This window comes from Heliangelus exortis, chromosome 13 (genome assembly GCF_036169615.1).
Source record: "Heliangelus exortis chromosome 13, bHelExo1.hap1, whole genome shotgun sequence".
NCBI lineage: Eukaryota > Metazoa > Chordata > Aves > Apodiformes > Trochilidae > Heliangelus > Heliangelus exortis.
Genome location: NC_092434.1, coordinates 18,196,016 through 18,208,454, shown reverse-complemented (window position 1 = coordinate 18,208,454; position 12,439 = coordinate 18,196,016). Strand labels below are relative to the sequence as shown.

The window sequence follows — 12,439 nt, the reverse complement described above, 5'->3', positions numbered from 1 at the left end:
CAGACACGTTGCCACCCCACTCGCCAGTCCCAGTCACATCACCAGCCCCACTCGTGTCACCAGCCCTGGTCATGTCACCAGCCCCAAGACCCATTGCCAACCCAGGCCATGTCACCACTCCCATTGTCACCCAATCATGTCACCAGCCCCCTTCGTGTCACCAGCCCCAGTCGAGTCACCAGTCCTGGTCACATCTCCAGCCCCAAGATCCATTGGGGGCCAACCTCAGCCATGTCACCACTCCCATTGTCACCCAGCCATGTCACCAGCCCCAGTCGAGTCACCAGTCCTGGTCACGTCACCAGCCCCAAGACACATTGCCAGCCCCAGTCATGTCACCACTCCCATTGTCACCGAGCCACGTCACCAGCCCCATTCATATCACCAGCCCTGGTCTTGTCACCAGCCCCAAGACCCATTGCCAACCCCGACCATGTCACCACTCCCACTGTCACCCAGTCATGTTCCCAGTCCCAGTTGTGTCATCAGCCCTGGTCATGTCACCAGCCCCCTTCGTGTCACCAGCCCCAGTCGAGTCACCAGTCCTGGTCACATCACCAGCCCCAAGACCCATTGCCAACCCCAGCCATGTCACCACTCCCATTGTCACCCAGCCATGTTGCCAGCCCCAGTAGTGTCACCAAGCCCCACACCACTGCCACCGCCGGTGCTGAGCACGTGGCTCCTCCTGAAGCCCGAGGGTGCTGGTGGGCTGTGGGTGTCAGGGCTTTCAGTGTCACCCACCTGCCACGCCAGGACAAGGCCACCTCAGCACTCGGAAGCAGCAAAGTGTGTTTATTATTGTATAAATCTGCTGATTTCGAGCCGTTCCTGCCCGGGGAGCCATCTCACTGCTCACAGGCTGTTGGCTGGCACACCCGCCGTGCCGTCCCCACGTCACCCCCGTGTCACGGGGAGGTCAGAGCTGGCACCCAGGCTGTGGCACCGTGGGCTCCAGGGCTGCCGAAGTGGCTGAACGTGAGCTGCTGGTGCCAAGGGCTTGTGCGGGTGCTGTAATGAGCGAGTGTGATGTTAATGAGCTGGCAGCGTGGTTAATTACCCACCCAGCGGTGGGCAGTGACAAGCCTCTGAAGTATAATTAATTACAGTTCCCCAAAAGAAGAACCCATCAGCGTGGAAGTGGGTACCAGCCCATCCACCTGAGCTGGTGGTCTTGCTCCTTTTCCTTCCAAACTCATCATCTCCAGAGTCCTTCGCTACCCTGCGTGGCAGCTTCTGGTGGCTACCAGCATGGAGGGGAGCTGGCCCACGCCCCTTTCAGTTCTTCCTGGACTCCTTGAAGACCTTCCATCCAGGTAGGATCTTCCCCTCCTTCCCTACCTCCAGGCCGGATCTCCCTTGCCCCGGCTCCTCCTGCTCCTCTGGGCTCCCCAGCAGGATTTCATTGATGGAGCTGAGTGTCAGGTTGCTGAAGACCATGTTGAGGTGGTCAACACCTCGCAGCTCCCGGACCTGCACCTTCTGCTTTTGCTGACCACGCCACTTCTTGCAGAGCTCCAGACTGCGCGTGTTGACGGAGTCATCTCCGTCCCCATAAACCATGTCCACAGGGTCCTCGTAAGGGAAATGCTCATCATAGATGTAAGTCTCCACGGTGGGGTGGCCCGTGCCGTAGAGGCAATACGTGTCCACTCCAGGAGGAGGCAAGTCCTTCAGCAGGTCCTTCATGTCCTCCCACATGTACCACCCGTCCTCCAGGTTGACGTCCATGAAGAAGCGCTGGTAGTCCCGGTAGGTGTAGTTGTAAGAGGGGGTGGAGATGAAAACGTGGGTCTCGGGCCAGGCCAAGTTCGTTGGGAACATCCAGGGGCTGGTGGTGGTCATGCGCTGCTCCTCACGCAGCTTGATGTTGGACATGAGTGGGATGCCGTGATTGTCACCTGCGGGGGACACAGGGGCTCGTTGGGGACAGCACCCACGTGCACCCTGGCAAATGGTGCCCCTTGGGCAGCCATGCTGGGTTCACCTCCTCCAGCAGCGACCCAGGGCTGTCCCTGGGGTACGGTTCCACCTCAGATCTTCCCCTGCCTATCCCTGCCCGGGACCATAAATCCTCTCCTCATTCCCTTTGGCTGAAGATCTCCAGAGCAAACCTCCAAACTCTCTTCTCTCCAGTGTAACAGCTCCAGCTGCCAGGAGGGGCTGAGTGCAGACAAACCTGGAAAGGTGACAGCCCTGACCAACCCAACCCTGGACTTGCCGTGCAGTCCCAGCACCTCCACACTCTCCTGCGGGGTCAGGGGGGAGTTCAGTGACGGTGCTGATAAAGCGTGGCCAACCCACGTGCATCCTGCAAGCCCGGGCAGTTTTGGTGTGCCCTTTGACCATGCAACAATCACTGATTACCTTTAAAATGTCTCTGGCCCTTGTGGCAACAGAGAAAAAATATGAGGAGTGACTTAAGGGTGATGCAAGGGGCCAGATGTTAAAATCTTGAAGCACATGATTTTCATTCCACGTGGTTTTGGAGGCTTGTGACTTGTAGATATTCTGGGCTGTCAGCATTAGGCAAGTGACTGTGGCCTTCTGGGCTGAGGAGAGACTAAAGAGGAACTGGGAGAAGTGAGATGAAAGCCTGGAAACAGCAAAGCTCATGGGGGATGGGCTTTGAGATGTGGGGAGATGCAAGCAAGGGGTGCAGGGGGGGGGCACGGGTGGCCCTGGGGTGCCCTCCATGGCCTCTGCATGGTTTAGAGTGAAGGTCCAGCAGCTGTTATGGGTGGAGGTGAAGCAGATGCCTGGGGAGGTGGTGAGCATTACCCAAACTCCTGCCCTGGCCCCAGGATTTTTGGCTGAGCCATTTTCTTGCCCAGCTGTGAAGGAGCCCCCGTAGCCCAGGAGCTGACCTCGGGCACGGTGCGGAGCAAACCCTGTCCCACTGTCCTGCTTGTCAAGGCTGTGACAGGAACATCCGTGGTGATTTCTGCACCTCAGGGTGCAGCAAAATCAGCCCCAGAGAACGAGCACTGCCTCCACAGACCCCTTGGCCATCTGTCCCCCACCTCTCCCCCCCCCGCCCACCAGCACCCTTCCATTCCTGCAAGAGGGAAAAGCGAGCATGGAGGCAGCTGCAGAGCAGGAGTCACCCACCAGACGCCAGGATACGCAGGGGCTTGACAGACCCTCCCCAGGGGGCTCCCAGGGAGATGAAGCCCCCGATGTACTGCTCCTTCCAGGCCTGTGTCTGCTGCAGCAGGAAGTAGAGGACATTGAGGTTGCCCATGCTGTGTGCGATGAGGAACACGGGGCGCTGGTACTCATCGTGCATTTCCTCGATCAGTGTCTTCAGGTTCTGGAAGTATTCAGGCTGCTCTTCTGCAGACAAGAGGGGCACCAGCTCTTGGCAACCTCCCCCATGGCCACAGGGCTCCAGGAGACTGACCCCAGGAGCCCCAACCAGAGAGAGGTGTGGGCATGGAGCCCACAAGTGCCACGGCATTATTTACACGAGAGCTCTGCGAACGGCTGAGCATCCACCACCACGGGCAGCTGCCCCCACCCAAGAGGTTCCTCCACACCAGGTGGCTCCCACAGCCCCTGAGAACAATCCTGGTCCCCACCCTGCACGAGTGGTCTGACCACAAACTTACGGGGCCCAACCCTCCAGTCGTAGGGCGCTGCTCGGACCGTCTTGTCCCTGGCGTAGCCATTGTTCACGAGGTTCTGCACCAGGGTGTGCATGTAACCTAGGGGCAGAGAGAATGGGTGGCCTCGTGGCCTTCTTCTCTCATCCTTTTTCCACCCTGGTCCTGGTCACGGCCACAATGGCCTCTGGTAAGCCCTGGAGCTTGGTGGCTCTGCCAAAGGTGGAAGCTCTATATGTCAAGGATGGAGTGGTCCCCACCGTCCCCAAGACCCCCCTTCTGTCACTCCCCGGTGTCCTGGGCTCTCTGCACAACCAGTCCCCTAGTAGAGACACGGGGAGACAACTTGCAGGGGGGATCTCTGGACACCCCACAACTCTCTGCCTCTCACCTGCCAACTTGCTCTGGTCCAAGTATTCCACGGAATAGGTCTTGCCGAAGCCAGGCACACGGATATGCACCCCGGGGGCATTGGACATTTTCCGTGAGGTTCTGTTGTACACCACCCTGTGGGGACAGGGCAGAAGGTAGGAGAAGAACCGTGTCCCCAAGGGGCAGGGTGGCAGCCTGCACCTTGGTGGCTGTTTCCAAGGCCGATGCAGACAGGTAGGCGGACTGGTGCCCGACGCATCTCGGGGTGGGAGGCTGTGACAGAGCAGTCCCCTGGCCCTGCTGCCACAGGCAGGGTGGTGGCATCTGCAGTGGGTGCTGAGGACGGGCTGGCTGGCACAACCACCAGGCAGTGACATGGGAAAGGGACGGGGAGCTCAGAGCAGGAGCCAGCCAAATGTGTTCCCAAGCAGTCCCGTGACGCTCCCATGGTTTTCCATGTGCGTCAGATCGTGGCCGGAGGGGGGGAGAGGGGAGAGAGATCCCTGGAAGGTCATTGCCCTGGGAGCTCCCCGGGTTGGGGGGTGGTACCTGGTGTTATCGATCCAGCAGTCCACTCCCACTGGGAGGAAGGTGTTGAGGTTGAGCCAGATGGTGAAATAATCCTCTGTTTTGCGGTAGCACATCCAGTTCACCACGTCTGGCTTGTCCAGCTTCGCTTCCAGTTGGTTTCCAAGACACCCGGGCACTGGTGGCATGGAGAGGGACAGCAGAGCCATCTAGGGACCCTGTCCCACCTGGTGCTCCACCAGCTCCCCATGTAGGGCTCCCTCCCGGCTGGGGATGGTTGGACCAGAATTCCTGGAGAACAGCCTGCTCCGGGCAGGAGCAAGTGTGCTCAGAGTCCAGCTGCAGGGTGAGCATGGAAAGGGCACAGCAGCACCCTCCTGGGGACCCCCCCTGAGCTCTCTGTCCCCCCAGGGTGACCCCCAGAGCTGCTGCCATAGAATCATGGGATTGTTTGGGATAGAAAAGACCTTTAAGATTCTCAAGTCCAATATTGAACTCAGCACCGCCAAGGCCACCACTGTCCCTCAGCACCACATCTCCAGGGCTTTGAAACCCCTCCAGGGATGGTGACCCCACCACTGCCCTGGGACAACCCTTTCAGGGAAGAAATTGTTCCTAATACCTAATTTAAACCTTCCCTGGCACAACTTGAGGCTGTTTCCTCTTGTCCCATCACTTGTTCCGTGGGAGAAGAGACCAACCCCTCTGTGCTCCAACCTCCTCTCAGGCAGTTGTACCCCCAAGCCATATCCCCCAGGAATTCAGTGTAAACAGTGGGTACAACAAACACAGCCTGGTTTTAAGCAAGTTCACAGTGTGCAGCTTGGGCTCCCTCAGTGAGGGTGACCATCACCATGGCACCTGGTCTGCCCCTGGCTTTCCTGCAAGGGATGGGACACCCATCCTGATGCCCCATCCGCCCCACACCGTGTCCCTGTGCCATGGGGACCATTCCCAGCTGGTTTGCAGGAGCCAAGGGCCAGCTCCTCAGCTCCTGGTGCCAGCACTGACTCCGACGGGGAGGACAAGAGGTGACAGACCTTCAGGGGACAGTGGCTGGGAGCCTGGTGGGATGGGAGCAGGGGGTGATGAATCCCACAGCCCCAGCTGGACCTTCAGTGCTTCCAGGGCCATTGGCTGCTTGTGTCCCATGGAAGGAGCTCCTCCCAGTGACCCCATCAGCTGCTTTGTGACCTGAAATCCCTGTAGTTGCTGGGCTGGGACCCTTTCCCAGGCAATGCCGGGGCTGTAGGATCCCACAGGAATGGTGTGCTGGGAGCCACACTGCCTGGCCTGGGGGCTGAAGGGTGCCTGTACACAGCATCTTCCATCTGAGAAGGCTGTTCCCTGCTCTCCCTGGCACCCACAAACCTCATGGGGTTGCTGCAGCCCTGGCTCCATAGGTGTGGGTGTTTTGGGGAGCCCCTGTGCTGGCCCTGATGCCCCATCCCACCTACCATGGCACCAGGTCCTGCAGCGTGGCAGAGGCACAGCTGCAGCCTCTGAAACCCTCATCCCAGGCAAGAGGTGACTGGGAGGTGGGGGGAGGCTCCCTCAAGCTGCTCCACAGCTCCCTAAACTCTGCAGCATCCCCCAAGGGATACAGGGAGCATCTTCCAAGCACTTGGTTGGGGATCAGGACACCTTGGAATAGGAGAGCCCAGGCAGGGAGGATCTTCCTGGACAGTGAGAGGAGCAGGAGCTGCTCTGATGGGACCTGAGGGTGCAGAGCCAGCACCCCCACCCCCAGCACACATCCCTGAGCTCTGCCTCCCCTTCCAGGGAACATTAGGTAATTATTAAGGGAGTTCCTGTGGGGGCAGAGGGGTTATCAGCGGTCCCAAGGGCACTGGGGGTTTCTGGGACACCCAGGCCAGGGGGATGGGAGACATGCAGATGCTGAGTGGCAATGGGACAGGGGAACCTGGCTGGGCGTGGGGATGAGGCCTGAGGCTGGTGCCAGGGAGATGCCATCCTGAGAGGAGGTACCTGGTGACAGCCACAGCAGAACCTGCTCCAGGGCACCAAAGCCTTGGATGGTGGGGAGGGAGTTTGCAGGGTCAGCCCTCGGCATCACAACAGGAATGTTTCTGCTTTTTCTCTTCTCTTTTTAAAAGGGGAAACTCAGGAAAAAAAAAAGAAGAAAAAAAAAAAAAAGAAAAAAAAAAAAAGAAAGAAAAGAAAAAAAAGAAGAAAAAAAAAGAAAAAAGAAAAGAAAAGGAAAAAAAGAAAAAGAAAGAAAAGAAAGAAAAAAAGAGAAAAAACTAAAAAAAAAAGAAAAAAAAGAAAAAGAAAAAGGAAAAAACCCCAATTCTGGTCAGCAGAGGTTTCAGGGCAAGACCCTGGCTCGAGTCCCTGGTGGTGGCAAAGGGGCAAAGGGTGGCAGAGCCTTGTGGGATGGGGGTACCACCCTGCACCCACCTCCCCAGCGTGATGCCCCAACCCCTCCTTTCCCCTTCTTGAGCACCTCCCTCTCTCCTCTGCTCCATCCTGGACAAGGTGGTCCTGAGAAGATGCAGCCGCAGAGGGTGATGTCCCAGTCACCAGGGAGGTGCAGAAGACACAGGGTGGGCTTTGGGGGACAAAGGGACGGTGGGTGCTGGCCCATGGGACCGGTGGCAGGAGAGGACAAAAGAGAATGTGCTGCAGTCCCCTGCCCCTGAGCTGAGCAAGCCCTAAACACTCCCTGCTTCAGCCATGAGATTTTAGAGCCCCATTTGCTTTCTGGGGTGCCAAGCCTGCACCCCAGGTCCGAGCAGCTGCCACCGAGCACAGCCAGCCCCGTGTCCCCAGCCCGGCAGATGGGAGGGGACCAGCGAGTCGTCTGTCATCCCCCTTGGTGGCTGCAGATTGCCAAGAGCCCCCCGGCAGTGCCAGGAGGACCCCAACCCCACGGCAGCCAAGAGCCCCCCGGCAGTGCCAGGAGGACCCCAACCCCACGCCGGCTCCTCGGGGGGGCTGCGGGGTGCCCACCCCTCCCCCGGTGGGACCTTACCGAGCACCACGGGCGGAGTGCTGTTGCTCGGGGGAGCTTCTGGGGTGCTGGTGGGTGGGAAGAGAACGTTGAAGAGCCAAAAGGGGGAGGTGGGCTGCGGGAGCAGCCACAGAGTCAGCAAAGCCACCCCGGCGCCGCTGCGCCCCATGGCGAGGCTCGCCCGGGATCCTCTCCCAGCAAAACAGCCCTGCGGGTACCGGGCTCTTTTTTTTTTTTTTTTTTTTTCTTTTTTTAAAATGCAGGTTCAGCCAAGAGGCAGCTGGGCTGTAGGGGAGGGGAAGCGGCGAGGGGTTGGCCGTGGTGGGGAGGAGGGACGGCGAGGGCCGGAGGGCTGGCGGGCGGCTGGGACGGGGCGGTCCGGGGGTGCCCGGAGTGGGGCTGAGCTCGGGGGGCACCCGCACCCAGAGGCTTCCCGGGGCTCAGACCCCTCGGCTGTCAGCTGGGGTGCTGGACGGCACCCACTGCCCCCCGCTCTCGGGGTAACCCCAGGGCTGACCACGCTGCCCGTTCCCTGCCCGTTCCCTGCCCTCCCGCCGCTTCCTTCCCGTTCCCTGCCCTCCCCCTGCCCGTTCCCTGCCCTCTCCCTTCCCGTTCCCTGCCCGCTCCTCTCCTGCTGATGCTGCCGACGGGGCCAGGGGGACTTCAGACCCCTTGGAGAAAACATCAAGGCTGCGACAGACAAGAACACACCGGGACAGCCCCTCATGCCCCAACATGGCCACAGGAGACCCCCAGCCCCCCTGCCCAGGCTGCAGCATCCTGCACACACACACACACACACACACACATCCACACACCCACACACCCTCCCACACCCACCCCCATACCCACACACATCCACATCCACACCCACATCCACACGCACACCCACCTACCCCCCCACCTACACACCCACCCACACCCACACCCACACACGCCCACACACCCACCCACACCCACCCCCATACCCACACACATCCATATCCACACTGACCCCCATACCCACACACCCACCCCCCTACACACCCACCCACCCCCACTCCCACCCACCCCCATACCCACACATATCCACATCCACACCCACACCCACCCACCTACACACCCACACACGCACCCACACCCATCCCCATCCCCACCCCGCCACCCTCCCCCCACCCCACGCCCACCCCTATACCCACCCCCACACCCCCACACACCCCCCCAGCAAGGCGCTGGCTCCTGGCACCCTGCACCTCACCACAGTCTCCGGTGTCCCCGCAGGTGTCCCCCCCTCAGTGCCAGCCCGGGCTGGGGAAGCTGGTTGTCCCATCTCCTCCTGCCATCCCTTCCCTCGGGGAACTATTAGGGATCTGCTGGCAGGTGGCCAGGGACACCGGGGCACAGTTCCCAGCCCTGGGGCTGAACACAGAGGGTGACACCTCAGCCTCAGGAGGGCTTTCCCGGTGGTGTCTGCGTTTCACAAATCCTCGTGGGGAAGCAGGAATGGACTCCAGGTGCCCACTGACTCCCTTGGAGGACTCCATCCCCCTGACACAGTCTCCTGGGGCACCCAACCCCTGCTCTGCTGAAGGAAATCCTTCCCAGCCTGCTAGGTGAGGGCTGCACATACTGAGGGTGGAGGTCAGATCCAGGGTGGGGGTCCCCCATCCACCTCAGGGGTCAGTGGTGCCCTTGGACTGAGCTTGGTGGGACCAGCAGAGCATCGGGGGGGGGTCAGAGGAAGAAGGAGCTGAGGATGCAGCTCCATCGTGCTCTTCCTTGGTGGACAGAAACCCAAAGATACCCAGGCAATATGAACAGAAATGATAAGAAATATCTGCTCACCCCAAGTCCTGCCCTGTCCTTCACTCATCTGCAAATCCTTCCTACCCAGCATCTTCACTGGAGCTGAGCTCTGGGGCAGAAAGCTGCAGCCTGCCCAGGGGAGGTTTTCCTTCCAGCTTGGCCAGGACAGGAACAAAGATCTCCAGCAAGGTGGGTTGGCATCAGAAAAGTCATGCTCTCCTCCTGAAGGGAAAATGCCTTTTTCCTCCCAGGCAAGAGCAAGGTGGGTTGGGGCTGGAGGACACTGGTGGGTTCCCTGTGGAGCAGAGGGGTCAATTCCTGCAGAGCAGGGAGGAAGGGCAGGGGAAAAGGCCGGGTGGCATTTAGGAGGCTGGTCAAGGCAGTGAGTTGCACAGCATCTCTGCAAACCACACTCCCTGAGCTGCCTCAGAGTCACTCCCTGATGCTCCAGCCTGTGGCCAGAATTCCAGTGCTGAGCCTGGGGTGTGCCAGCAGTGCAGCTGAGTGGGCTGAGGAGCTGGCACTGGGGACTGGGAAAGTGAGTTCAAAGCCCACAGCTGCTGGGTTATTATTTTATTTTATTATTTTATTATTTTATTATTTTATTATTTTATTTCATTATTTCATTATTTCATTATTTTTATTATTTTCTTCACCCACAGACCCCACTGGGCTCTCCTCCTTCTCCTTGTCACCCTGGTTTTGGCTGTCCCCATGAGGACAAGCCTGGTATTTCTGTGTTGCCTCCCCCCCCATTCTAGTCCAAAAGAAGAGGTGCTGAGGTCCTGGCGTGCTCCTCCTCATGGGATGGTGCCCTCTGCTGTGGTGGCCTGGCTGGAGCAGGGTAGGGTCCCAGGCATTCCCCACGCTGCCCAGCACGTGCTGCAGTGAAGGGGGGTACTGAGTGGGTGCTCTGAACACCCCAACCCCCCTAAATCAGGAGCCTGGATAGCTCAGCTGGGAGAGCATCAGACTTTTAATCTGAGGGTCCAGGGTTCAAGCCCCTGTTCAGGCAAAGGTTTCATCCTTTAGGAGCTCCTGGGCAGGAGCTTTCCCTTCTTCCTGCCGGGGCTGATCTCTCCTGGAGTTGCTGAGCTGGGGATAGAGCCCCTGCTCCTGCTCCCTTCCTCACTGAGGGCTGCTCAGGCGCCCAAACTCTGCATCTTAAGGCATCTTCTGTGACTGGGTTCCTGCTGGCACCTGCTCTGTCATTAAGGTGATGAAGGAGCTGGAGCATCTCTCCTGGGAGGGAAGCCAGGGGTGCCCAGACCCAGTACCAGAGACCATGGGTACAAACTCTGACAGGAGGCTCTGCCTGAATATCAGGAGAGACTTTTTTCTCTGGGAGGGTGACTGAACACTGGGGAGTTGGGAAGCCTCCATCCTTGAAGGTATTCCAAAGCTGTCCAGCCACAGTCCTCTGCAGCCACCTCTGCATGGCCACCTCTGGATGACCCTGCTTGAGCAGTGGATTGGACCAGAGGACTTCCAGAAGTGCCTCCAGCCTCAGCTGTCCTGTGACACTGTTGCCTGTCACCCCAAACTCATCCAGTCCTGTGCTGTGTTATGAGAAGATGGTTCACAGGAGAGCAGAGTGTTTCTGCTTCCCAGCTGTGTCAAAGTGGGACAGGTACCTCAGCTGCCCAAAGACAACTTCCCTAGATATTCCCTCTGTATTGTCTTTAGAAGGCAAAAGACTTTTCCAGCTTTGTCTGAGTCAAGTCTGTGTTTTCAGTAAAAAGGGTAAAATGAAGGAGTGTGAAGTCTTACAAGTAGTGTCTTTACTCTTTTTCTCCTTCTGGAGGGCAAAATGTTCCTCAGAGCTGAGCAGTGTCCCTGGCTCTGCACACCAGGCTCTGGCTGGAACTATAACCATGGAGTTATCAGTCCCAGGAGCAGCCCCTGCCTGAGAAACTTGCTGTTAATTTCAGCAGTGCAGCTGCTTACAAGAGACCCAGCTGAAAGCAAAAGTCCAAGACAGAAAATCCCCTTTATCCTGGCCCAGACCAGGACACAAGGGGACCTCATGTTGCGGGGGCATCACATTAGGATACAGCAAATTTAGGGTTATAATAGTTTCAGCTATGTCTGAGTTAACACAAGGTGAGTAATTGAGGGAATTTATAGCATCCTAAGTCCATGATACAACAAATTTCAGAGAATCAGAATTGTTTTGGTTGAGAAAGGCCTTTAAGGTCATCAAGTCAAACCATCAACCCAGCACCCAAGACCACCACTAACCCATGTCCCTCAGCACCACATCTACACATTTCTGAAACCCCTCCAGGAATGGACACTCTACCAGTACTCTGGGACAGGGCCTGACAACCCTCCTGGGGAAGAAATTGTTCCTAATGTCCAATCCAAACCTCCCTTGGGCCATTTCCTCATGTATATTTTTTTTTTCCCCTTGGGACAGAAGACCTGTCATGATGTGAGCCTGGTGGGTACCAAAGGGCCAGCCTGACTTACAGCCCTGTACTTAGGACTTACTGGCTGTGATCTATCTTCATTTTATTACTTTATTAAATTCAGGTATTTTGCCCCTTTTCCTGATCACCTAAACCCAAACTGAGCCCTGGCTGAGCAGAAGCCCATCTTTTTCCTCATGTATTGGTGTACAGCTGGCTTCCTTCCAGTCCTGTGTCATTTTTCCTTTGCCCAAGGGAACACAGGGTTCAGTAATTATGTTTGTAAACTGGCAGCCAAGATACGGGGCTCTTTTATCTGGAACTTGTGATAACTGCACCTAAAACCATGAAAGAAAGCACTGGTTTGTTCCTTCCCACCCATTACAAACTGGGCTGGATTTCTGTGAGGCTGTAAAGAGGGAAGGGGTGGTGTGAGCCTGGTGGGTCCCAAAGGGCCACGTGGCCACTCAGTCCCCCTGCCCCATTTTGGGATGGTGAGGAGGAATCCACCTAAAACCTCCTGGGTCAGGACAAGGGCTGTGAGGGCTCCACTCCCCACTTAGGGTCACGGGCAAACCAGACTCAACCTGGGGAACAAATCAGATTAATTGACCACTAAAAGGGCAAAGAGAAAACACAAAGCAGGGCTTAAATACTTCCCCTTCCCTTCTTCCCCAGCCCCAAGCCCTTTGTTCTGGGTACCTCCAGCTCCTCCCCAGCACACAGGGGACAGGCAGCGGGGTTCACAGCCCGGAGCTCTCAGG

The 12,439-nt window shown here is 57.8% G+C and overlaps 1 protein-coding gene and 1 non-coding gene across 3 annotated transcripts; one reads left to right on the top strand and one right to left on the bottom strand.

The window, feature by feature from the left end:
* Nucleotides 1-775: 775 nt before the first annotated feature.
* Nucleotides 776-7,994, bottom strand: LCAT (lecithin-cholesterol acyltransferase). Of its 2 annotated transcripts, none has more exons than XM_071757244.1 (6): nucleotides 7,501-7,994; nucleotides 4,527-4,683; nucleotides 3,997-4,112; nucleotides 3,612-3,707; nucleotides 3,112-3,336; nucleotides 776-1,901 (listed from the first exon to the last, which is right to left on the bottom strand). In XM_071757244.1, the coding sequence occupies exons 1-6, from the start codon at nucleotides 7,646-7,648 to the stop codon at nucleotides 1,279-1,281; spliced, it is 1,365 nt and encodes a 454-aa protein (XP_071613345.1). In that variant the 5' UTR covers nucleotides 7,649-7,994; the 3' UTR covers nucleotides 776-1,278. The 2 variants fall into 2 exon arrangements, with proteins under 2 accessions (XP_071613345.1, XP_071613346.1); XM_071757245.1 differs by having other exon boundaries at nucleotides 4,527-4,808; nucleotides 7,501-7,814.
* A 2,212-nt stretch (nucleotides 7,995-10,206) lies between these two features.
* Nucleotides 10,207-10,279, top strand: TRNAK-UUU (transfer RNA lysine (anticodon UUU)). The gene has a single exon. It is a non-coding gene; the product is annotated as a tRNA-Lys (tRNA).
* The last annotated feature ends 2,160 nt before the right edge of the window (nucleotides 10,280-12,439 follow it).